The 27921-nt window shown below is 35.9% G+C and overlaps 1 protein-coding gene across 2 annotated transcripts in view; it reads right to left on the bottom strand.

Moving 5' to 3' along the window:
* LOC141340434 (dedicator of cytokinesis protein 9) overlaps positions 1-27921 on the bottom strand; it is a 143725-nt gene that overhangs the window by 53171 nt on the left and 62633 nt on the right. For both annotated transcript variants that reach the window (XM_073845393.1, XM_073845394.1), the window contains exons 3-14: positions 21496-21585; positions 19873-19955; positions 13405-13474; positions 10038-10133; positions 9815-9949; positions 5157-5331; positions 4876-4928; positions 4220-4294; positions 3859-3999; positions 3555-3767; positions 1611-1733; positions 1214-1296 (exon numbers count right to left, since the gene is read on the bottom strand). In XM_073845393.1, the coding sequence (XP_073701494.1) occupies positions 1214-1296; positions 1611-1733; positions 3555-3767; positions 3859-3999; positions 4220-4294; positions 4876-4928; positions 5157-5331; positions 9815-9949; positions 10038-10133; positions 13405-13474; positions 19873-19955; positions 21496-21585 (1337 nt within the window). The remainder of the gene's footprint in view (positions 1-1213; positions 1297-1610; positions 1734-3554; positions 3768-3858; positions 4000-4219; positions 4295-4875; positions 4929-5156; positions 5332-9814; positions 9950-10037; positions 10134-13404; positions 13475-19872; positions 19956-21495; positions 21586-27921) is intronic.

Raw genomic sequence — 27921 nt, 5'->3', positions numbered from 1 at the left:
ATATATATATATATATATATATATATATATATAATATATATATATATATATATATATATATATATATATATATATATATATATATATATATATATATATATATATATATATATATATATATATATATAATATATATATATATATATATATATATATATATATATATATATATATATATATATATATATATATATATATATATATATATATATATATATATATATATATATATTATATATATATATATATATATATATATATATATATATATATATATATATATATATATATATATATATATATATATTAAAAGCAGGTGGCAAATGTAAAAAAATGTTTATGCACATTTTGTATGCATGTTCAGAATTGTCCAGCTTACAGGATGTACAGTTGAGGTCAAAAGTTTACATACACCTAAGTTTACATATACAGAATCTGCAAAATGTTAATTATTTTAACAAAATAAGAGGGATCATAAAAGATTAGGGTAAATTTTATTTATTTTGTCTTCTGGGAAACATGTAAGTATCTTCTGTAGCTTCTGAAGGGCAGGACTAAATGGAAAAATATAATATTTAGGCAAAATAAGAAAAATGTACACCTCTTCATTCTGTTCAAAAGTTTTCACCCCTGGCTCTTAATGCATTTTTTCCCTTCTGAAGCATCAATGAGTGTTTAAACCTACTCTAATAGTTGCATATGAGTCCCTCAGTTGTCCTCGGTGTGAAAAGATGGATCTCAAAATCATACATCATTGTTGGAAAGTGTTCAAATACACAAAAATGCTGAAAACCAAAGAATTTGTGGGACCTGAAGGATTTTTTCTGAAGAACAGCGAGCAGTTTAACTGTTCAGGATAAACAAGGGACTCATGAACAACTATCAATAAACAAAAAAAAAACAGCTGTGGATCATTCAGGTAACAAAACAGTATTAAGAATCAAGTGTTTGTAAACTTTTGAACAGGGTCATTTTTACAAATCCAACTATTAATTTCTCTTGTGGACTATAACATCTTTTATGTGAAATATCTTTTTCAGGTCAGTACTAAATAAAAAAATAGTATTAATTTGGCATGATCCCTCTTATTTTGCAGATTCTGCAAGGTGTATGTAAACTTTTGACCTCAACTGTAAATGTCTGCACCATAATCTTCCGCACTCAGTGTGTGACTTTCAAGAGCTTTTTCCCATGAAAAGTCAGTGTGTCTCACCTAGCGGCCCATGCAAATGGCATTCGGTACTGACCCAGCCGGCTGCAGGCCATCTTAGCGTTCTTTAAAACCTTCTGAGCAGCCTGATGAGAGAGAAAAGAAAAGAATTGTACTGTTAAAGAAATGCATCTCTCTAATTAGGTTTGCAAAGCATGCCATTTTAAATGCCACTGTCAAAAGCCTTTCACATTCTTTTTTATTTGAATTATATTACTATAACACACTCAGAATGGAAAGAGCATGACAGGTCTCTAGGCAGAGAGGGGCTAGTATATCTGAGCATCTGATCCAGAAACCCGAGAGCTTTAAAAACACTCGCCAACATCTGGTTTTATCCATATTTTTTGACATTTTCCAGAAGTCTAAAAGTGATATCACACACATACAGCAGCGGTACCTTAGCAGAGTCTGAGTTCTTCATATAAGGCTCAGCACAGTGTGCTATTCCACCTTGTAAGACCTTCTCTATCCGTGCGACCAAGAAGATGTCAGGGTGCGGACAGGTCACCGAAAACACTCCCTATAAACAAACATGATTAGAAATGAATAGGAATTTCACAAACAAGGACATTAGTGTGGGTCACTTTTTTTAAAATGAAATTTCTAGTTTTATTTAGAAATGATGCATTAAATTGGTCTGTGACAGTCAAGTGACTGACTGAAAGTAGCATGGTTTCCACAGAAATATTAAAAGATGATAATAATTGTTTCTTGAGCAGCAAATCAACATATTATAATGATTTCTGAAGGATCATGTGACACCAAAGACTGGAGTAATGATGCTGAAAATTCTGCTTTTTCATCAGAGGAATAAATTACATTTTAAAATATATTCAAATAGAAACCAGTTACATTAAATTGTAATAATATTTCACAATATTACTGCTTTTACTGTATTTTTGATCAAATAAATGCAGCCCTGGTGATCATAAGAGACTTCTGTCAAAAGCATTAACCCTTATGCGTCCTTAGAGACTTGTTTGTCTTTTTAATTTTTGCTTTTTGATCACTTTGGCTGTACTGACGCAAACAGAATAAAATCTACCAAATATCGGTGTTGAAATATAAATCTATTTTACACTAAGTACAAGAAATAGTTATACTTAGGACCTTACGGACAAAAAAGGTCTCTACTGAAACCCTCTGAAATGGCAATATTTAAGTATAGTGCTATTTAAGCATAAAATTATGCATTCTTTATTAATATGCTTTAATTTTGGTGGCAAGGTTTTAATATCAATTAATTTATTCATTCCACCTGATGGCATCATTTTGGAAAAAAATCTGATATTTAATAAAAAAATAATAATGCATTAAAATGAATATGGTTTGCAATCATTGCCTTATCCAAAACTGTAATATTAATACATTATATAAAATAAAATACAAAAATCTGCTAAACATTTAGCATTTGGGAGATAACAGAATAGTCTATTATAGGAGATAATATAAATCATAGTTATGATCAGGACTGATGCTGGTAAAAATGTTTCAGTGCAGCATAAAAAAATATACGTACAGTCAAACCAAAAATTATTCAGACACCAGATATATATATTTTTTTACTAGTGGGTACAGGACACTACAGTTCATTTATGTAAGTGAGGATAGCAAAATAAAGTAAACTGTGGCATATTATACCCAAACTTCTTCATACAGTGGACTACCAGTACAATTTATTTAAAAAGATTTTTTTTAACACTTTGACCTGACCATGTTTTGTTACATACTTTTCTATCAAAGTGTCTGACATTATCAAGATGAATTTATTCCGATACAGTTTAACTCTTGAGTTTTTGAGTTCCATTTTCTAAACTATAGCGAATAAACTGTGATAATGTGAAAAATGTTGAAGCTGTCTGAATAAATTTTGATTTGATTGTAATTCATTTGTAAGTATCAAAATTAATTTGTTCTGACACAATTTAACTCTTGTTAGAACTCTAAGTTCTTGTCATATTTTATTAGCATTTTCTAAACTATAGCAAATAAACTATGAGAATGTGAGAAATGTTGAAGGTGTCTGAAAATTTTTTGGTTTGACTGTTTTTTTTATCTAGACATTTTTGTTCTCTAAGGACCTCTGTGCAACTTTTTTAAATTGACACAATGGTAAAAAATCAACAACTTTAAAATCTAAACTTTAAAATCTAAATTTTAATCAGTAGTGTATATGCAAGCGTTAAGGTTATACTCTTGTTAATGCATATTTTAAACTGTAATACTGTCAATAGATTTTGTTTGAGCGATGAACCTAAATGATTTTCTGTGTTTATCAACAGCAGGTCACAGTTGCTGCTGACAGAGAATCTCGGATCTCTTGTTCTGTATGTTTCCTCACCTGTCGTGGAAACTGAATGGCGCTCTCTGTCAGGCTGTTGGCTGTCGGTTGTGCTCCTTGCGGACTGTCTGGCAATGCAGTGCTGTTCTGAACTCCTAACGGGGGCAGCAGAGCTTTCACAGATGGATGGTTCATATCCACATGAAAGTCTGAGGAGATCTTACGACCACTTTGAATATCAAACAACGACAGAGAGACGAAGAAGGGCTCGACCTGCAATGCAAACCAGTGCAGAAACTCTTAGATGAAACAAGATGAAGTAAGTTGGAAATAGCTGGAAACTATAGTTAGTAAGGTAAAGTACGTTAGTGGTTGGACCCTCTTCATTTTCCGCTACACAACTCTGCAGGTTGAAGGATAGGTCATTACAGTTCACCAAGATTCGCTTTCCAAACTTTTCCTCAAAGGGCTTCACATCTGGCTCGATCCCAGAGAAATCCAGTTTCTGTGGAGGATTAGATGAAATTCATGAGATTCAACTATAGACATATTTTTATACACTACCATTCAAAATGAGATGTTTTTTAAAAAAAAAAAGTCTCTATTCCTCTGATGGCAAAGCTAAATTTTTTGCATCATTTCTCCAGTATTTAGTGTCACATGATCAAAAACCATTTTAATATGTCGATATACTGCTTTAAAAATATTACTGTCAAACATTGTACCTGTAAATCTGGGTCCAGTGTAAAGAGTTTTAGCCGTGTCTCATTTCTCATCTTGCTCTCGATGTCTCTGGCACTCTAGAAAGCAGAACAGAAGAGATATCAGTCAAAACCTTCAAAGTTTTTTGATTCAGTGTCATTCACTTCCAGTTCAAAATGAACAGAACCAAATGTAGGTAGCATAGCACATCCTAGTGCTAAAGAAACAAAAATGAAGTCCGGTATGTTCTGTATTGTCATATCTCTTGGTTGTCCTTGATTACTTTATACAGTCTGAAGTAAAACAACTTTCTTGGATATCATACAATAAAGCATCATTATGATAGCAAATGATTGTTTCAGAGTAAAGTCCAACTGAGCTTGGTTTCTGCTTTACCTCAAGATTTTTAGTTTTCCACCCCTTAATAAGTAAAAACAAAAAAAAACCTGTAATTGGTCACTTTAAATGGTCACCATCAAACAGCCCTTTCAGTGTCAGTGCCAAGTGACAAGACTTTAAAATGGCAGTCAAAAGTCTAGCCACAGACCAACTGTACACAAAAAATCCTTCAAACTCAGCAGTAGTGTGATGATTTCTGTGTTTAGCCACTGCAGATGTCAAGATAAAAAGATGATCACAATCAAGGATCAGTGCTGTTTCTAGAAAAAGGGAAACTTACCTGAAAACTGTCCATACTGCTAGAGGAGTGATCGCTTTTTGCCTGTTCATCATCTACAACAAAGACAGGCAGAAGAAAGTCATTACACCACACATTAACCACAGTAACTCTCTCAGAGACATAGTCATGTGTCTTTGTCATTGTGTATACAGTCACTCCCATGTGTGGAGGTCAGTGTGGTTAGTGTGTGTGTTTCCTTCAGGAATGTGCATCTAAATGTGTCTAAAACGAACAGATGACTAAGGGTTCTTGATCATCAGCGAGTTAACACAAACACACACCATCGTGTAAGTCTCCGTTCCTCTTGTCCTGCATGGCAAGCTCAAAACTGCTGTTGAGGATTTTGTTAAGGGTGCTGATCCAGTCGTCCATCTCGCTCTCAGAGTCTGCAGCCAGAACATAGGCACTCTTATCCTGCATCTTCAGCTCGAACGCAAACCTCCGCACACGATTGTTCTGCACGCAAAGAAAAATAAACAAAGAATTAAATTCATTACATATTAAAAAGTTTCAAATGAACTCACATAATGATGCATGTACCACAATAAAAAGTTATTTCACCGCAAGCGTTTTCTCTAGTAGATGACTTTGGAATTGCATAATGTACAGTTGAGGTCAAAAGTTTACATACACCTTGCAGAATCTGCAAAATATTAATTATTTGAGCAAAATAAGAGGGGTTACATAAAATGCATGGTGTTTTTATTTAGTACTGACCTGAATAAGATATTTCACATAAAAGACATAGTCCACAAGAGAAAATAATAGTTGAATAAAAATAATCCTGTTCAAAAGTTTACAAACACTTGATTTTTATTACTGTGTTGTTACCTGAATGAACCACAGCTGTGTTTTGTTGTTTAGTGATAGTTGTTCATGAGTCCCTTGTTTGTCCTAAACGGTTAAACTGTCCACTGTTCTTCAGAAAAATCCTTCAGGTCCCACAAATTCTTTGGTTTTTCAGCATTTTTGTGTATTGAACCCTTTCAACAATGACTGTATGATTTTGAGATCCATCTTTTCACACTGAGAACTCATATGCAACTATTACAGAAGGTTAAAACGCTCACTAAAAACAATGCATTAAAAGCTAGGAGGTGAAAACCTATGAAGAGAATGGAGTACATTTTTCTTATTTTGCCTAAATATCCCTGCTGAAAAAAAGAAACAGCTAAAACCAGTCTAGGCTGGTTGGCTGGTTTTAGCTGGTTTAAGCTGGAAGTAGATGGTTTTGGCTGATCTCCCAGCCTGGCCAGGCTGGTTTTAGCTGGTGGTTTCCCAGTCTGACCAGCTAAGACCAGCCTGGCCAGGCTGGAAAAGTGGCCAAAACCCATCTAAAACCAGCCTGCTGACTAACTAAAACCAGGCTGGTTGACAAGCTAAAACCAGCCAACCAGCCTAGGCTGGTTTTAGCTGTTTTTTTCACCAGGGATCATATCTTTTTTTAATTTAGTACTGCCCTCCAGAAACTACAGAAGATACTTACATGTTTTTCAGAAGAAAAACTAAGTTAAATTTACCTTGATCTTCAAATTAATGCATAGTTTTTCCTTCTGGAGCATCATTGAGTGTTTGATCCTTCTGTAATATTTGCTTATGAGTCCCTCAGTTGTCCTCAGTGTGAAAAGATGGATCTCAAAACCATACAGTCATTGTTGGAAAGGGTTCAAATACACAAAAATCCTGAAAAATTATTTGTGGGACCTGAAGGATTTTTCTGAAGAACAGCAGGACAAACTGTTCAGGACAAACAAGGGACTCATAAACAACTATCACTAAAAAAAAAACAGCTGTGGATCATTATTATAAATCAAGTGTATGTAAACTTTTGAACGAGGTCATTTTTATAAATTCAACTATTATTTTCTCCTGTGGACTATATGTAAACATCTTTTATTTGAAATACCTTATTCAGGTCAGTACTAAATAAAAAAAATAACATGCATTTCATATGATCCCGCTTATTTTGGCAAAATAATAAACATTTTGAAGAATCTGTAAAGTGTATATAAACTTTTGACCTCAACTTTATATCATTACATCAGGAAGACTGAGATTATCATTTGTACAATTTAAATCATGTAATCTTGTAGAACTTCCCCAGAAGCCTGGGAAAAAAGTGAGAGGATTTCCATACGGAGGACGACAGATTCCCAACCCAGCCCAGGGCAGTCCTTTCAGAGAGGTTAAGTGTCTTTTAAGGGATGGGTTTAAAAACATAATAGTGGGGGCATTTGGTTAGGCAAAGACAACCAGAGAGAAATGCAGGAATCCAACTTTTGACCCCTTAGCAGTCGGGAATTTCTCCTCCATCGGAGGCTGTGAAGCTCCTCACGGCTGCTTGCTCAGCTGACAGAACTGTGTATTTTAGCCACACAGAATGCGCTGAGATCAGATCAAAACCAGTCACTCCTTTACTGCTACTTTGACAGATGTTTATAATCTCACATGCTTATAAGTGGGACATCTGGATGAATTGTACGAAATTATATTTGGGTTATATTTTCCTACAAAACCAAAAGAAATGGAAGTATTTGAAAATGAAGAAAGTGAAGCCTATTTTTAGAACCATTACAAATTCAGCATATTTCTAAAGTCTCTTTTGTAAATTGTCTAATTCCTATTCTCATAAATGGTTCTACAGTGTCTTGCGAAAGTATTTATACCCCTTCATTTTTTTCACCGCCTTATGTTAAACTGTTTTAAATTACTTTTTTTCCCACATCAATCTACACTCCATACATCATAATGTCAAACACAAAAACAGAATTATCACAATTTCATAATTATTCATACCCTTAACTCAGTGCTTAGCTGAAGCACCTTTACAGCCTCAGTCTTTTTTGGGTATGATGCAACAAGATTTGCACATCAACATTTGGCAATTATCTGCCATTCTTCTCCTCACCTCTTCACCTCTCAAGCTCTGTCAGCTTGGATGGGGTCTGGCAGACATTTTTGGCAGACTCTGCAGATGATGAGCAGTGCCTGATTTCCTTCAAACATGATGCCTGGAATTGAGGTTCATCAGACAACAGAATCACACAGTCTGAGGATCCTTTAGCTGCTTTTTTGGCAAATTCCAAGTGTTTTTTCATGTGTCTTCACTGAGGAGAGGATTGGCTCTCGCCACACCACCATAAAGCCCAGATCGTTGGAGTGTTGCAGTGATGTTTGACCTTCTGTAAGTTTCTCTTATCTGCATATGTGATCATGGACCTCAACTAAAGTGGCCATTGGGTTTTTTGAATTTGCCACAGATTATCTTCGAAAGCTAAATTTCAACCGTCCCAGATAAGGGTTTGGATACTTATGCAATGGAATCATTTAAGGTTGTTATTTGTAATAAATTTGCAAAGATGTTAAAAACCTGTTTTTTACTTTGCAACATAAAAAAAGTAAAAAAGAAATTAGAGGGGCATGAATATGTTGCACTGTAATGAGTAAAACAGTAAAGTAAAAATACAGCACCTACTGTAAAACTTTTTTTTTATTCGTTTTTAAATTAAAATGAACTTAAAATCAGGACAACACATGGTATTTGCATACTTGGGGGAAAAAAAAATAAAAATATTGTACTGCATTTCCCAAAAGCAAAGCTACAAAAACTAGATTGTTGGTTTTTACATCTTACTTACGATGCTTTTGGGAAATGCAGCCCTGGACAGGTTTAATGAGATTTAATGAGATGAGCAGAAATGCTGTCAGTCAAAGTCCATTTAAATCAGTTCATCAGGTTCCATCATGACTGCAAAAAATGAAATCTCTAGACGCTTCGGCCAAACTTATGTTTCAACAATCAATGTTAAATCGGTATGTTATCCCATTTGTATTTCAGTAAGTGGCCTATCTTTTCATCATTCTCTCTCTGTTTCAGTCCATCTGTAGCAGTTTTATTTTAGTATAAATATTTAGAATGGATTTTTATTTTTGTATTTTCTGTTTTCACTTGTATTTTAGTTTGAAAAGCTAACATCTATTTCATTTCCAGTAATGATGTTTTCTATGGTTTTAGTTTGAGTTTACTCTAATAACCCCAGTCTGTAGTAAAAGCTAGTGCTTTGCTGAGGCAGAAGGAGGGGTGAGGAGGTGAGGGGTGTGTCAGAGGTCAGAGGAAGAGGGCTAATTAAACGGACACAACTCATTACAGATAATGACAAAGCAACGCATGTAGGGTGTGACGCTGGTTTGCTGACCATACCTATGAGTGATTACGGCCACAGGTTCCAGAAAATTCCACACAAAAATAGCTTGGGGGGCCGGCGTGGGTGTAGTGTTTTATTTTGGGAGTGTATGTGGAAAAAAATGCTTATCAATTATCAAAACACAGGGAGTAGAGTCATTTCATCCCTCACACTCTCCTTTCTTTGCCTTCCCATCATGGCTCAGTACATAATACTTATACTTAAATGCTCGAGTTCATGTGTAGAGACCCAGGCGATACTTCGAGCAAAGTTTCATGGTGTGTCGAGCCTTCTTAGTGTTGTAAAAATATCGATTTTGATGCCCTCAAATGTATGCCCCTAGTACTCCCATTCACCGGCCACTGACCACAAAACTAAATCACGGTCAATCTCAAAAACGGCTCGTTTGACGTAATTATGCTTTTAGATATAAGTTTGTCTTGTTTACAGTAAAAAAAAAACAGCCCAGGTTGCATTTTGGCAACAGTTATCCTTTAAGTGTGCACTTAATGTAATGCTTAACTGCATGTTAATTGCAATTAAATGAACATGTATTTTAGTTTAAATGTGTTTTTTGACCCACCTAAGTGGGATCTTTATATGCAATTTCATAATTCTTCTACTGTCTTTGAAATATAGTTAAAGTGAATTTACTAAAAAGAACTTGTAGTAAATTAAAAAATACTTAAATATCATTTCTATTGAAACAAGATAGAAGTAGGTTGTGATGTGAACATTAGAGCATGTCTACACACCTGCACCACTCCCATACATGAGTCCAGGAAGATGGTTCCTTTGGGCTCTTTGTTGATCTTCTCATCCTTGTAAAAGTTGAGATTATACGACCCATCGCTCAGCTGTGTCAGGTGGAAATACCTTCTTTTGAAAGACTGTGTGGAAACACGAAGAGTGTAAATGAGACATGAAAAACAAACTTGCATAGACATAACAAATCTCCTCAGGAATGAAGACTCTCACCCTCATGGTGACGCTGATGGCACTGTTCATGTTGCCCTTATGTAGCCAGCCCTGTTTAATGAGACCACCCTTCTGAGATCCCAGAGAGGCCGTGTCCTTAATACACACACAAAAAATAAGAAATAGTTTTGTGATGACAGTCCAAGGTTAGTCTGTTTGATCCTGTAGCTAGATCAAAGTGGGAGTCAAATAAGAGAAAAAGAACAGAATCCAGACCCACAACTGAACCTCAGATTCAAAGAGTGCTACAGAACCTCTGATAACACCATTTATTTCTCTGGACACTCACAAGAACATCAATATAGTATCTGAGAACCTGTGAAGGACACAATGTAGATCATTCTGCATCAGCTCTTCCCTGAAGTGTGTAACAGAAGAAACATGTAGTCAAGGTCTTCATGACACCTTTTAACTAAGTCCCTCTAGGATTTTGTAATCACAAAAATGAACTAAGGCAACTTCATCAAACCAAACAGCTTTGCTGGTGTCAGTATTACTATACTGGTCCACCAGCTAGACAAGCATGCTGGTGTAAACTCTTTTTTTGAGAGGTGATAGACCTCACACTGTTGTAGATGGTGTAGATGAGGAGAACAGGTTCCTGCAAGACCCTTCAAGAACAATAGAAGGTTAAACTTTAGTACATTAGGTTGGTTTGTCTCTGAATTACCAGTTAAACACTCTTTATCACTTTACTCTTCACACTCTGCAGACATAAACAAACCACACACACAACAGCGTTTAACAGATGAAATGGTTGCGCTGTGATTGTGTGGGTGGGCAGAGGGAGTCTAGATGCTTCATAGACCTCACAGAGCTGCGTTCTCTCAACAAAAACACTCTATCTGAGCTTTCCAGTCAGTAGATATCAAAACCCAGTCAGAGTGACTGTACAGTCTTGGACTCCTGTGAATTCTCAAAAGTCTGTTTTAACAAAGAGACTTCAGTCAAGAAGCCTACAGTTTTATATCTTCTGAAGAAAATGTGAGTGGTGTTTGCCTGTGCAAGACCTTACCTTTAGTGATCTAATAACTTACAAGTAAGAAGTGGTGCAACTCTACCCTGTCTCTATATATTGGTCAGGTCTTTCCTTTAATATAAGTCTGTGGGATATTTTATTTATCATGATTTATCGTTCAAGCAAACTTGTAATTCATTTAATACTAACAGTTGAGGTCAAAAGTTTACATACACCTTGCAGATTCTGCAAAATGTTAATTATTTTACCAAAGTAAGAGGGATTATACAAAATGCATGTTGTTTTTTATTTAGTACTGACCTGAATAAGATATTTCACAGAAAAGACATGCAGTTCACAAAAGAAAATAACAGTTTTTTTTTTTTTTAAATGACCCCGTTCAAGAGTTTACGTTCACTTGATTGTTAATATTGTGTTGTTACCTGAATGATCCACAGCTGTGTTTTTGTTTAGTGATAGTTGTTTATGAGTCCCTTGTTTGTCCTGAACAGTTAAACTGCTCGCTGTTCTTCAGAAAAATCCTTCAGGTCCCGCAATTTTTTTGATTTTTCAGCATTTTTGTGTATTTGAACCCTTTCCAGACAGGGGGTGAAAACTTTTGAATTTGAAGATCATGGTAAATTGAGCTTATTTTGTCTTCTTAGAAACATGTTAGTATCTTCTGTAGCTTCTGAAGGACAGTACTAAATGAAAAATATATAAATTTAGGTAAAATGAGAAAAATTTACACCTCTTCATTCTGTTCAAAAGTTTTCACCCCTGGCTCTTAATGCATCGTTTGTTTCTTCTGAAGCATCAGTGAGCATTTGAAACTTCTGTAATAGTTGCATATGAGTCTCTCAGTTGTCCTCAGTGTGAAAAGATGGATCTCAAAATCATACAGTCATTGTTGGAAAGGGTTCTAATACACGAAAATGCTGAAAACCAAACCATTTGTGGGACCTGAAGGTCTTTTCTGAAGAACACTGCTTGCTGTTCTTCAGAAAAGACCTTCAGGTCCCACAAATGCTTTAACTGTTCAGGATAAACAAGGGACTCGTGAACTATCACTAAACAAAAAAAAAAAGAAAAAAAAAAAAAAAACAGCTGTGGATCATTCAGATAGCAACACAGTATTAAGAATCAAGTGTATGTAAACTTTTGAACGGGGTCATTTTTATAAATTCAACTATTATTTTCTCTTGTGGACTATATGTAAACATCTTTTATGTGAAATATCTTATTCAGGTCAGCACTAAATGAAAAATAACAAGCATTTTGTATGATCCTGCAAGGTGTATGTAAACTTTTGACCTCAACTGCAAACGTTAAAATATTTGTTTACATTAGTTTTAATATGAGCACTAGTAAAAGTGATGCATAGCATCATTCATGAAAACAGCTTGAATGATTCTAATGGGCTGTGATGTGAAATCTCAAAGAGGCAAGCCGTTATTATTGGCTGTGCCCATGGACGGCCATCAGCGATTGGCTGTGTATTTACCGCAATGCCAAAACACAATCAGCAACCAAATTAGTCAAACTCAGAGTTATTTATGGTCCACAGTACGGGCCAAAACACTGCACAATAACAATTATACTGCATTCCTCAAACCTACGACCTGAGTTACATTTGAGTCTGTCGTAATGCACACGTTCGGGCTAAAATTAGAAATGTGACTCAATCTTGAGTGGGAAGCAGATTAGTAGAATTAAATACGTGGGCTGCACTCATGGAAAGAAGAATTCTGGGAAAAGTGAGGCTATTGTCAGGTCATTGGATTTGACTATGTCCATTCTGGGGGCTGCAGTCCAGTTTACATATTATCCTAATTATTATGTGATATTAGCTTTAGTGAATCTCATATCATAGCGTGTTGACAATATAAAAAGAAAAGGCCCAGATGACACATTATTACTTACTGCGTGCATCTGTGGATGCGTTTTTAAGTGATGCCTACTATTCCTTGCGCAACAAAAGAGGAGTTTAGAGTTAATGGCAAGTATTTCATCACAAGACGAAGGGGTCTATGTAATCAAGATAGAGTTTTACGTTTTACATTTTAAGTGTTAGTACAGTATGTCCTAGTACTGGTGTACTGACTTACCTCATACTCTAAACTATGAACCTATGATTAAAGTACACGCTTTTGTGTTTTTTTCCCGAAATCAGTCCAGTGTCAACTCCACTTCTTAGCCAAATCTAAAGATTTCTTTAGTCGTGTTGATCACAGTGCTGATTATCTAATGCTCCAACCAATCCTAACCCCTAATCCTAGCCTTAACCAATGAAATTGGCTGCAGGGTGGGATTTGTGTTGGGAAGAGATCATATAAGACTGACTGCAGTTTCAGAGTTCAACAAGGTCACAGAGAAGGAAGGTGTGTTTGTGCGCGCATTTTAATTTACCTCATCTTTATCCACGTCTTCATCCACCTCAAAAACATGCTGGGCTAAATTATCAGGTCTGGACACTTTGCTGTGAACAAAACAAACACAAATGAACACTCAGATTCAAAAAGAAAACGTCACTTACATTATCGCCCAAAAGTTTCCCTGCTGAAAAAACCAGCATATGCTGGTTTTTTCAGCAGGGTTGGTGAAGTAGTTTTTGACGAAATGAATACTTTAATTCAGGACACATTCATTACGTTGATCAAAGCCAACAATAAGGACATTTAACATGTTACAAAAGATTTTTTTTTATTTAAAATAAATGTGCTTTTGAATTTTTTATTTATCAAAGAATCCACAAAAATATTAAGCAGCACAACTGTTTTTAACATTGATAACAATAATAAATGTTTCTTAAGCAGCAATCATCATTTTAAAATGATGTCTAAAAGATCATGTGACACAGAAGGCTGGAGTAATGATTCTGAAAATTCATCACAGCAATAAATTTACAATAATTAATTAATTGCAATTATGTTAGCACATTTTCCGAAATGTTTTAGCTTTAGTCCGTCGCTAACGCATTGCTAGCATGTTTTAACATGTTTATATTATGTTTATAGCACATTTTAAAATGTTACATTGCATGCTAATACATTTTTCTGAATGTTTTAGCTTTAGTCCATCGTAACATGTTGCTAATGTGTTGCTAGCATGTTTTAACATGTTTATAGCATGTTTATAGCACATTTTAAAATGTTACATTGCAGGTTAATACATTTTTCTGAATGTTTTAGCTTTAGTCCATCGTAACATGTTGCTAATGTGTTGCTAGCATGTTTTAACATGTTTATATCATGTTTATATGTTTCTACACATTTTAACACTAGCACGGTAGCACATTTTTCTGAATGTTTTAGCTTTAGTACATTTCTAACATGCCATGAACTTGTTGCAGTATGTTCATAGCATGTTTATAGTTTATTTTAACCTCACTAGCAGGTTAACACATTTTTCTGAACGTTTTTGTCACTAACATGTTGCTAGCATGTTTTAACATGTTTGTAGCATGTTAGCACATTTAAAAAATGTCCCATTTCAAGTTAGCACATTTTTTGAATGTTTTAGCTTTAGTACATCGCTAACATGTTGCTAGCATCTAGCACGTTTCTAACACATTTTAACATGTCACTAGCATGTTAACACATTTTTCTGAATGTTTTATCTTTAGTAAATCATTTCGCTAACATGTTGCTAGCATGTTTTAATGTGCTAGCACATTTTAAACATGTCCCCTGCTGAAAAAACCAGCTAATACCAGCCTAGGCTGGTTGGCTGGTCTTAGCTGGTTTAAGCTGGAAGTAGCTGGTTTAAGCTGGTCTCCCAGCCTGGCCAGGCTGGTCAGGCTGGTTTTAGCTGGTGGTTTCCCAGCCTGACCAGCTAAGACCAGCCTGACCAGCCTGGCCAGGCTGGAAAAGTGGCCAAAACCCCTCTAAAACCAGCCTGCCTTCCAGCTATGACCAGCTAAAACCAGGCTGGTTGACCAGCTAAAACCAGCCAACCAGCCTAGGCTGGTTTTAGCTGGTTTTTTCACCAGGGTCAGATTGCATTTTACCACATTTTTCTAAATGTTTTAGCTTCAGTAAATCGATAACATGTTGCTAGCATCTAACACGTTTCTAACACATTTTAACATGTCACTAGCATGTTAACACATTTTTCTGAATGTTTTATCTTTAGTAAATCATTTCGCTAACATGTTGCTAGCATGTTTTAATGTGCTAGCACATTTTAAACATGTCAGATTGCATTTTACCACATTTTTCAAACTGTTTTAGCTTCAGTAAATCGCTAACATGTTGCTAGCATGTTTTAACATGTTTGTAGCATGTTTATAGCACATTTTAACATGTCACTAGCACGTTAGCACATTTTTCTAAATGTTTTATCTTTAGTACATTGCTAACATGCTGCTAGCATGTTGTAACAAGTTCATAACATTTTTATAGTTTATTTTATAGTTTATTTAAAATGCGGCTAACATGTTGCTAGCATGTTTCTAGCACATTTAAAAATGTCACTAGCACGTTAGCACATTTTTCTGAACGTTTTAGCTTTAGTAAATTGCTAACATGTTGCTAGCATGTTTTAACATGTTTCTAGCACATTTTAACATGTCATTAGCATGTTAGCACATTTTTCTGAATGTTTTAGCTTTAGTACATTTCTAACATGCTGCTAACATGTTGCAACCTGTTCATAGCATGTTTATAGTTTATTTTAACATGTCACTAGCATGTTAACATTTTTTCTGAACGTTTTTGTCACTATGTTTTAACATGTTAGCACATTTCAAAAATGTCCCATTTCAAGTTAGCACATTTTTTTATATTTTAGCTTTAGTAAATCGCTAACATGTTGCTAGCATGTTTTAACATGTTTCTAGCACATTTTAACAAGTCACTAGCATGTTAACACATTTTCTGAATGTTTTAGCTTTAGTACATTGCTAACAAGTTCATAGCATGTTTATAGTTCATTTTAACATGTCACCAGCATGTTAACACATTTTTCTGAATGTTTTAGCTTTAGTACATCGCTAACATGTTACTAGCATGTTTTAACATGTTCATAGCATGTTTATAGTTAATTTTAACATGTCACTAGCATGTTAGCGCATTTTCTGAATGTATTAAAGCTTTAGTTCATCGCTAAGATGTTGCTAACATCCCTGATAGCACACATACACCTTGGAGACGTCTATTTGAAGTCTGCACTTACATCTGCAAGACGTACAAGTACATCTATAGGACTTTTCCTTTTAGATGTCAAATAAACGTCTAGAGGTCTTTTAGATGTTTCACAATATTATTGTTTTTACTGTATTTTAAATCAAATAACCGCAGTAAGCCTGGGTAAGCATAAGAAACTTCTTTCAAAAACATCAAAAATCTTACAGACCAGTGTTTTGAACAGTAGCATCTATAGAAAAATTACAGACAAAATTAAAAACTTAATTTGTTTGGAAAATATTCTATTTATATTCATGTCTACGTGAACTATCTGCCCAGCTTTACATAATGATTGGTAATGACCTTTTAATGAAAGTTTTTATGTTTCTTTTTCCAGATAATCAGATCTTGGCCGAGGTCTCATCCGGCTCCACTTTGTCTCATTAAAAGATGAAAAAACAGATGGCCATTTAAAGAGTTAAAGGCTCTGTATGTGTGTATGTGGCGATGTGGAGATGATGACCTCACTCACTGTTCCTCTGCTCTATTGTTACCCAGCAAAACACATTTCCTGCTCTCGCCAACACAAACATCTTTCCAAGAGCTGACAATCACACAAACACTACGGTATTCCTATCATTATGGGGACATTTCATAGGCAGAGAGGTAAACCTACCTCTCACAAAAGAGCTTTTGCATTTTTAGATTTTCAAAACACTTTATTCTGTATGACTTATATAAGCTTGTTTCCTCATAGAAGAGGTGGGACCAAGTCATTGTTTTGCAAGTCACAAGTAAGACTCGAGTCTTTGCATTCAAGTCTCAAGTCAAGTACCGAGTCAAGCCAGACAAGTCCCAAGTCAAGTCCCAAGTCAAGACGGGCAAGTCCAAGGGGGTATTCCATAAACCAAGTTTACCAAATAAGTCAGGCTTATTTCAGTCAGTCTGACTTATTGTCACTTGATTTGGCTCAAAATAAGTCAGACTAACTGAAATAAGCCTGACTTATTTGGTAAACTTGGTTTATGGAACACCCCCCAAGTCGAGTTGCAAGTCCTCAACTTTAAGCTTCAAGTCCTAAACAAGTCACTAGTGCTGTTTGCCCAAATTAGTGTCTCTGTATTAATTACTACAGTAAATTTAAAGTCAATAATAGTCTATATAGATGTATAATTATAAAAGATAGGCTATAATAATTAGTGATGTTTCATTGAGGAATTAATTATTGTTTGTGATCAAATATAGGCCTAATTGAATTAATAATTTATTTTAAGTCCACTGTTTCATTTGTTAAAGATTCAGTGATTTTAATGAATCAGCTGAGTCAAATAAAAAATATAAATATAATATAAATATATATAAATATTTGAAAGGTTTAGCCAATTATTAGGCTACTGCTGTTTCTTATTATTATTATAAGTGGTTTATAGTGATTATGTGTAGTTTAAATGTGAAAGGGGCCGTTCATATATCGTGTCTTTTGTGCGCTCAAGTTCGTTATTTCAAATGTAGACGCACGGTATGCGCGCTCATAATGGAAGTGACGCGGTCGCAACCATAGATATACTGTACGCGACACGCTCGTTTTTCGATAAAAACATCTCACCACAGGTCTTGTGACAAGAACTATCCTTTTCCTAAATAACATTGAAAGCACTGCCAAGTTGGAGAAACAGCTTATCATAGCTGTACAGGAATAACCATTTTTAAATAAATTTAACAGGAGTTTTAGCCCGATTTTGCCCCGATTTTCCCCTCCCAAACGCGGTGTTTTATAAAGATAAATTATAACGTGTGTGTATATAGGCATATATATAAATAAAATACATATGTATATAATTTTGAAACACAAAATAAATGAGGCTCAAACATTATTAACAAACGTGCGTGTTTATTTTAGCACTTCAGTCAGTGAACAGGCAGCCAAAAATGCAAAAATAAATCAAAGAAATAATATATTCAAATAAAAAAGTAGCCTAAATAACAATGTTAAATAGGCTATTAAACAAACATTCGTTGCAAAAATGTCCGAAGTCTCATCTACTGGTCTTTTTTCTCTTTCTCTTCCCCATTACTGCTGTTTTTAATGGCAAAGTGATTACATTTATTTTCGATTCTTTCGTTTATGAAGTTAATTTAGAGATTATTTTGGAACACTTTTTGTTTGTTAAATTCAAGTTTTTGTTTTTTTTAAGTAACGACCAATTGCGACCAGCGGCAGACAGATCAATTAAGCCTTCTCAAATCATCATGATTAAATTAAAATCCATAGATTTAAAAAAAAAAACGTATCAAAAGCATATCACAATATTAGTTTAATCGTTCAACCTAAATAAATGTGTGCTATTAGGCGCATCCAATCGTTTGTGCGGAGAGTGAAAGCTGGAGCTGGCTTTGCCGGACATGGAGGCGTCAGTGCATGTTATAAGTAATATATCATCCGAAATTGTAAAGGGTCTACCTTAGTTTGTGTAACAAACAGTATTAACAAAACGTGCTTTTAAAGAAAACAAACAGGATACGCTTTCTGATGTCTTGGTGTTAAACAGGAGGGCTTCACAATAATTAACCGAAACCCAGGTAATTGCGTCACAGACACAATTATCTATAGAAAGCTTTAAATTATTACTTCACTACTGTAAAACGAAATAATTAAAATCGAAAACAAAACTCTTCCATTAGCAATAAATATAATAATAAATATCAATATAAAATTTTGTCCGACACATTCATGGCTTTGCGGCCAGGTGCATTTGAACGCGGAACTCTTCCAGCTGGTCGCTGCTGATGGCAGGACACTAAACACCGCCTTGGCAGAAATGACGATCGGCGGAGAGAGATCACGAGAGGTGCTCCCTCCGGCATGATAATCCTAATAATATCTTGTAGTGTGTGATGCGCCACGAATTTCAAATCTTGTAGTGTATGCATGTTTCAGATTTCAGGTAAGATAATCTGCAAAGATTCTCTGTATGTGTGCGCTGCAACCAGATTTCATAATCGGTTAGGATTTTAAAAATCCTGTAGTGTGAGCCGGGCTTTAGCAATGGCAGACGCCAGTCACGCCACAGGAGCGCAAGCTGCAAGAGCGGTTTGGAAAGAAAGAGAAAGCGGCGCGCCTAGCGTTTTCCACGCGTTTTTGGCTCGACATGTGAAAGGCCCCTAAAACATTAAATATCCTTAACATTATGTGGATAAAAACATTACAAGAGCTCACTTAGCGAGTCCCTCTCTGGTTCAGTGCCAAACGCTGAGCTAATCATACCAGTGTGATACGCTTCAGCCTATATTGATCAGAACTCTCCTAAGTTTTTCTTTAGAAGACTTGCCGAGTCACAGGGTTCAAGTCCAAGTCAAGTCTTGAGTCATTGCTGTCAAAGACTAAGTCGAGTCGCAAGTCATCTTTAATTATGTCAAGTCAAGTCACAAGTCATCAAATTTGTGACTCGAGTCCGAGTCGAGTCTCGAGTCATTGACTCGAGTCCACAACTCTGCCTCATAGTGTGCAAAAAATGTCCCCTGGTATTGACTGGTATTACTATACTTGTGGGGACCTTTGGATGCAGTGAATACCAGTACACACACACACACACACACACACACACACACACACACACACACACACACACACACACATACCCAGAGCAGCCTAGGAGGACATTGTAACAATGATACCCTGCAGTCCTCTGTCCCTACAGCTATAATCAGTCACACAAGCTGTAACATGTTTTGGTCTATTTGAGGCTCTTACTTGGGAAGCTGACGGAAGTCACCGGAATAATCCTCATATTTGTAGTTGACAACATGCCATTCAGAGATGTAAGACTTGATGCACTGTAAGAACAAACACAACTGTATTAACATCATTAGCATTACCTTTGGCATATACAACTCCAATTACAATTGTTCACACAAACTCATTTAATTTAAAAGGTCTTAGGTATGAATTTGAAATCTAAAGTGTATTGCGCTCTTAAAAATAAAGGTGCTTCACGAAGCCATAGAAGAACCTTTTTTGTTTAAATTGTTTCCATAAAGAACCTTTAACATCTGAAGAACCTTTCTGTTTCACAAAAGGTCCTTTGTGGGGAAAGAAGGTTCTTCAGATTATAAAAAGGTAAGAAAGAGATGGTTCTTTAAAGAACCTTTGACTGAATGGTTCTTTGTGGAACCAAAAATGGTTCTTCTATGACCTTTTAAAGCACCTTTATTTTTAAGAGTGTGGGTCTGAGACCTAGCAGTAGCACTCCTGGCAAACTAAGCTGTGGTGCTCAAGCGGGAGACATGGGTTCAATTCTGACTTGCAACATGTTATGATCTCCTGTCCCTTCTCTGTACTGTCTTTACATTGACTGCTTCTCTCCTTTCTGACAGGAAAGGAAATGCAACAGCAGCTGAATGAATGTAAAGTCACCCTGTGCTCAAAAAGACCTCATTTATTCCTTCAGTCCTTTGCTCTCTGTCCAATCAGATTTTTTAGGAAGAGCGGAAGGGAGATGAAAGGCAGAAGCAGGAAAACCCACTTCTCAAAGGTAAACTTAGAAAAACAGCTCAATATTTAAACACGACATCAGCACAATATTTGCATAAACCTGATGCATGTTAAAAACTGCACTCACATATACTCAACAATCCCTAGCAAGATGCAGCATTTTAGGCATCACAGGCACACTAGACATAAAAGCTGTTACAGAAGAATTATTCTGCTTTCCATCTACCTAATGTGTCAGAATGTCACATGAATAGCCATAGAAAATCAGCTTTTGCACAAAATTGAACATTTTTGCTTCTGTTTGGGCCTGAAAACTGAGGTGTTTTCCTTTTTGAGTATAAGCTCCATATTCTTCAAATCTGAGCAATATGTATCAAATATAATGACTGTATAATTTAAAAAATAGATGTAGACAGCTGACAGCAGATGAACCTCACTAGGTTTAGAAATCTAATGTTAAACCATCTGTTCAATATATTCAACTGGAGACCAGCCATGTGTCTGCCAGTAACATCAGTGTGAGTGCTTGTGCTGAAATAGTTTGGGAGTATCCCATGAGTTTATACCTATCTGGCAGTAAGTCTAATAAAGAAGTGGGAATATCTGTAGAACAATGGAGCACTATTCTCCTCTCAGCTAGGAGTGAGTGTGTTACGTGAAATGAAGGTCAATCTCGGAAAAAGTCCTCTCTATAAACAACAGAGGAAATCCTCAGAGTGCAGTAAGTATGTGCGAGGATGTCAAATGCTCAAATACTGTTAAAGAACAATAGGTGATGTGCTTTTCTGTCTTACACGCACACATGGTATGACTATGACTAAGAAAATAAAAAGTAACTCAATAAGAGAGACAGTAAAGTTATGGATTGAGTATGTGTTTTACCTCTTGCACAAACAGACTCTGTGCCTCTCTCAGCGCGTGTTGAGGTATGGAGGGGTAAAACGTCCGGATCTGGCGTGGCAGTGTACACACCTGCAGAAGAAAGATGGATTATAATCAAATCTATACAATCTATAATCACTACTGATTCCTCTGATTGGTAATGGCAGCATCCTGGGGGTGCCTTGAGGTCTGATTGGTTAGTGTTGGGACAGCATATAGTTATTTGAAAAGAACATCCACAAGTGTTACACATTCTGAATACCGAAGACTAGTTCACTTGTGCATTTCCATCCTTTTCATGCAGATTTGTACAAAGTTGTAATATTACATTTAATTTGTGTATCTTATATACAGTATAATATGTTTAGTCATTTAACTTGCTAGGAAAGGGCTTCAGTTTACTACAGGTTTACTAATAAAAAAATAATTAAAATTAAAAGAAAAGTAATTGCGACTTTTTATCTTGAAATTCTGACTTTTTTCTCAGAATTGCGTGTTATAAAGAATTGTGAGCCATAAACTTGCAATTCTGATAAATAAAGTCAGAATTGCGAGATGTAAATTCAATTCAGATTTTCTCAGAATTGTGAGACATAAAAATATAAACTATATAAAAATTAATAACATGCAATTGTGAGTTAAGTGAATTAAGAACACATCAGTCTTTTTCTTCTCAAAATAGGACTTTATAGCTTACAACTGTGAGTTTATATTTCACAATTTTGAGAAAAAAGTCAGAAGTGTAAGAAATTGTGCGGTACAAACTCGCATATGTGAGAAAAAGTTATCACAATTTTGAGCTTATATCATGCAATTCTGAGACAAAAATGTGAATTGTGACGTTATATCTCGCAATTCTGACTTTATAACTAGAAATTGCATGTTTATATTTCACAATTCTGAGTCAGAAGTGCAAGAAACTCCGAGATACAAACTAGCCTTTGTGAGAAAAGGGTTAGCTCACAATTCTGACTTGATTTATCACAATTGTAAGTTTATATCATGCAATTCTGAGAAAAAATCTGAATTGTAACTTTACATCTCGCAATTCTGGCTTTCTTACTAGCAATTGCAAGTTTCTATTTCACAATTCTGAGAAGAAAAAAAGTGCAAGAAATTACGAAATACATTGTGAGATAACCTTTTTCTGAGTTTATATCATGCAATTCTGAGAAAAACAATCTGAATTGTGACGTTACATCTCGCAATTCTGACTTTATAACTAGAAATTGCATGTTTATATTTCACAATTCTGAGTCAGAAGTGCAAGAAATTCCGAGATACAAACTAGCCTTTGTGAGAAAAAGGTTAGCTCACAATTCTGACTTGATTTATCACAATTGTAAGTTTATATCATGCAATTCTGAGAAAAAATCTGAATTGTAACTTTACATTTTGCAATTCTGACTACATAACTCACAGTTGTAAGTTTATTTCTCAGAATTCTGAGTAAAAAAAGTCTCAATTCCGAGTTTGTATCATGCAATTCTGAGAAAAAAAGGCTGAATTGTTAGATTAAAAAGTCGCTATAACATTTTTTTTTTAATTCAGTGGCGAAAATGGGCTGGATTATGTGAAGCAATCATATTCCTTTTAGATATTTAGATGTAAATCATTTTAATTAATTTAATTAATCTTAACTAATTACTCAACCTAGACATATCAAACACATCAACAATGATCACACATCTGTCATGAAGGACACTGAAACTTTTTTTTCCACTTTCATTGCTTGTGCAAATACACAAACAGTTTTAGAATGACTTGGAAAATAATGACTTTTGTTCCGTAAAAACTCCCTCTGATGAGAGTTTTCTCGTGAGAGAAACAATACAACTGGACAAACAAAGCAGCAGGATGAGCTCTGCCACAGATTCATAGCAAAACTCCCCAACCTGACTCATATCCGCCAGAACAGACATTGAGACTCAATCGGCCAGGTTGAGCTCTTATGGACAGACATCTCTATTATCTCCATTCGTTCAGCCAATAAGAGCATGAAAGATGTCAAGGTTTGGATGATTAGCATGACTCCATTAGTGCCTGCTTGTAGATGTTGTGACTATGACAAAATGATTCAAGCAAATGTAACTGAAATTAATGAAAATGCGAACAGAAAGTTTCTTCAGGTACATACATAGCCGAACTGTTACCTGAAGATCCAGCATACAGCGAATCAGAGCGCTGCATGATATTCTGTTTAACCAATCAGAACTCATTCTGACACTCTCAAAAATACACAATACTGCAAATAATGAAAACAGTAACATTTCAAGACAATTATCCAGCTAATGATAAATATTATTATTAAAAATCTACTAGATATAATGTATGAAAATGTCAAAACACACACACCAAAAAATCTTAAAATTAAAATGAAAACGAAATAAATAAAATATCGAACTATAATTCTATATCAGTGATATTAATCTAACCTACACTCTTAAAAATAAAGGTGCTTTAAAAGGTTCTTCAAGTGATGCCATAGAAAAACTATTTTTGCTTTCACAATGAACCGTTCAGTTGAAGGTTCTTTAAAGAACCATCTCTTTCTTAGATTTTTATAATGTGAAGAACCTTCTTCTGCCACAAAGAACCTTTTGTGAAACAGAAAGGTTCTTTATAGAACTATTTCTATGGCATCGTGAAGCACCTTTGTTTTTAAGAGTGTAATGGATTATTGGTGGGTTAAGACAAATTCACAATGTTTTTCATTATCCTTTTTTTCCCGTTCATGCAAAATGAAATATGTCATGTACCCTAAACGTCCACTGGGATCTGAGATGAAATGTATAAATAACTGTCTGTTTACCACAAATGCTCTTGATGTTTATATTTAGAAGAAACGTGTTTCTCCATGTCACCAGGGTCAGTGGGTCTCAGTACCAGCGGAAAATAGTGTTAATAGCATTCCAAAGAAAAAACACACAATAGAGCCCTCCTGTTCCCAAACTTCCTTTCCTGAAGCCCTCACTTCCTCCTGGAGAGATGCTAATCGCAGGGGGTGAGAAGAGGAGGAACACTGCCGTAGTCATCAAGGAGCCATGCACACACTCCCAAATACCATATGCACACAACAACAGAACAGCAGTGTGTGAGTGAAACTTTGAGAGCTAATGAAGATTCAAGCAGTGGTTGAGGACCTGGGTTGGTATCCTAAGAGGTCACAGGTTCAAGGCAAGCTCACAAAGGGACACATGGGAAAAGACATGTCTGATGTCACGAGATTAGCAGATTATAGTGTTGATATGCTGGTTAGGTATGGTTTGAAGCATGGCTGCTGGTTTGAGCTGGTTTAAGATGATCATGTGCTGGTCCTGATCAGGAGCTGGTTGCTTAGGACCAGCACATGACCAGCTAAGGACCAGCTTTAAGGAATAATTTACCGAAAAATTACCATTTGATGTTTATCTGCTTACCTCCAGGGCATCCAAGATGTTGGTGACTTTGTTTCTTCAGTAGAACACAAACAAAGATTTTTAACTGTCTGTCAGTCATATAATAACAGTCAACGGGACCCAAGGCTTTGAGAGTCAAAAAAACATACACAGACAAAACCAAATTAAACCCAGCAGCTTGTGACAATACATTGAGGTGTTAAGACACAAAACAATCGGTCTGTGCAAGAAACTGAACAGTATTTATATAATTTTTACCTCAGATCCACCGCAATGTCCAACTGTCCTGAGCGTGTTCACAACAGCCAGAGCATGACAGAGAGCAAGCAACCATAACTTCAGTTGATCAGACTCAAAAGTTGGGAGTTGTTAAAAAGTCAACACTCCAGGATGAGTTTGTGCAAGCAAACGTAATCTTTTAGTTATTAATCGGTTGCAACAATCAGGATAAGCACAAGTAATTATCATTTTGAGTAGCCGCACGCACCGGCTGATGTGAACGCGCTCAGGACAGTTGGACATTGCGATGGATCAAACATGATATAAATACTGTTCAGTTTTCTACACAGACTGATCGTTTTGTGTCTTAAGACCTCAATGTATCATCACAAGCCGCAGGGTTTAATTTAGTTTGGTCTGTGTATGTTTTTTTGACACTCAAAGCCGTGGGTCCTATTGACTGCCATTATATGACTGACAGACTGCAACAGTTTGAGTTAAAAACCTTTGTTTGTGTTTTACTGAAGAAACAAAGTCATCTACATCTTGTATGCTTTGGGGGTAAGCAGATAAACATCAAATTGTCATTTTTGGGTGAACTATCCCTTTAAACCAGCTCATGACCAGCTAAGCACCAGCTTAAACCAGCTCAAGACCTGTTAAGGACCATCTTAAACCAGCTCAAACCAACAGCCATGCTTCAAAACATACCTAACCAGCATATGCTGTTTTTTTTCAACAGGGTAGCAGCACGCCAGGAACTTTAACATGGTATGGATTTCATCAAAAATATCTTAATTTGTGTTGAAGATGAACTGAAGTTGTTCTGAAGGTCTTACAGGTTTGGGACGACATGAGAGTGAGTAATTAATAACAGAATTTTCATTTTTGGGTAAACTATCCCTTTAAAGTTAGCATTTTTTTAATTCAACTAAGAGGTCACATCTTCACAAATTATGAATTTGCAGGTCAGACTTCTGAATTTGAATGCGTTGAAGTTTGCATTTAATGTCTACTGCATTTTCATGTGTTTGAATGGAAATCAATTAAACAAAAAATCGAGTGTGACCCCCCTTTAATGGGCATTTATTGGCAGGAATAAGCTGCAAAGTGGATTAGACTTTATACTGATGAACGATCTGAATCTGCAAGACTAGTTTATACTGGTTAGTGCTTGTCTAGCTGGTCTTTTCAGTAGATTCATCCAGTATTAGCATGGTGGCATGTGTTAACCTGTTAGTGACAATGATAAAATGTAAACTCTAGTGTGAGAATGACATGTATTCTTACATTTGTCAAGCGCTTTTCATCTTAAGGAGCTTTAAACTGCGAACGGATGTAAGCAGTCTGGAGCAGTTGAAGTGCTTTGGTGATAAAGCAGTACTGTGATCTCAGATCCTGGGTTATCTTAACTAGGAAATGAGTTTGTGCACTTTTGCAGCCCAGTAAATTAACCATCATGCTGTCAGAAACCCTCCGGAACATTTTGCGGCCTCATCCCAAGAGTGCTTCTCAAGGGCATTTTTGTATACTTTGGAAACTTTAGCCTCAAAAGTTTTTCTACAGCTGAAAAAGAGAGTATCTACCCTGTTGAAGAAAAAACAGCATATGCCGGTTATGTATGTTTGAAGCATGGCTGCTGGTCTGAGCTGGTTTAAGCTGGTCCTAAGCTGGTCCTGAGCAGGAGCAGGAGCTGGTTGCTTAGGACCATCTTACGACTAGGCTTGCCACGATAGACGGTGTTGACGGTGTTACCGGTTTTAAGACGCAACACCGGTGACATCACTTTTCCACCGTGACACCGTCTCCACTTTTTTTTTTTTTTTTTTTTTTTTTTTTTTAAGTATTCGTTTTTTTATTAAATATTTATTTGAATTGAATGGAAAATATTATTCTAAATAATTTACTTAAGACGAGAGCATGCAATATAATTAAAAACTGAACATAGCTACAATGCGTCATATTTCTCCTCACGTGAGGAGTTCGCGCTTACATATAATAAACAGCGTAAAAGTTAAGCATGTTTGGCCGAGCACGGGGCACTCCCCCTGCCCAGGGAGAGGGATGCTGAAAACAAGAGATGATGAAGGTAAGACTGCTTGGCTATTTAAAGGGATTCTCTTGTAGTGCTTGGATACGGAGTGTGATTGCTGATGGTGAATTGGCCGTGTTAATTATCTGTGCGAGGAGTCGAATTTACAGAAAGAGAATGGCGGACGATTTAGTGTCCAAAAGCACCTGTTTGGCAATATTTTGGGTCCAAAGTTTTTTTTTTTTTTTTTTTGTAGTTTCGTTGTCGTCCATTAAAACAATTGACGCCGAATTGCCAATTCCCGCAAAACTGAAAGTGAAAGTATAATACGCACGCATTTATAAGCTATTTAAAAGCAGAAAAAAAGAGCAAACCCCCACCCCCACGGTGATACCGGTATTACCGGTGTTGTCACGTGCCGATTAACCGGTGGGGAAATTTCCTCATCGTCACAACCCTACTTACGACCAGCACATGACCAGCTTAAACCATCTTATGACCAGCTTAAACCAGTTTATGACCAGCTAAGGACCAGCTTAAACCAGCTCAAACCAGCAGTCATACTTCAAAACATACCTAAGCAGCATATGCTGCTTTTTTCAACAAGGTAGTATCTGAAAAAGAGAGTATCCAGCACAGGGGTGGTCAACATCAGTCCAGGAGAGCAACAGTCTTGCAGAGTTTTGTTGCAACCTTGACAAAAACTCATCTGCCTGTAGCTTTGTAATAACCCCCGGACCTTGAATAGCTTGTTAAAGAGTGTTTGATTAAGGTTTA

Source organism: Garra rufa, chromosome 8 (genome assembly GCF_049309525.1).
Source record: "Garra rufa chromosome 8, GarRuf1.0, whole genome shotgun sequence".
NCBI lineage: Eukaryota > Metazoa > Chordata > Actinopteri > Cypriniformes > Cyprinidae > Garra > Garra rufa.
The sequence above is the reverse complement of the archived record's forward strand: the minus strand, read 5'-3'. Positions and strand labels throughout refer to the sequence as shown.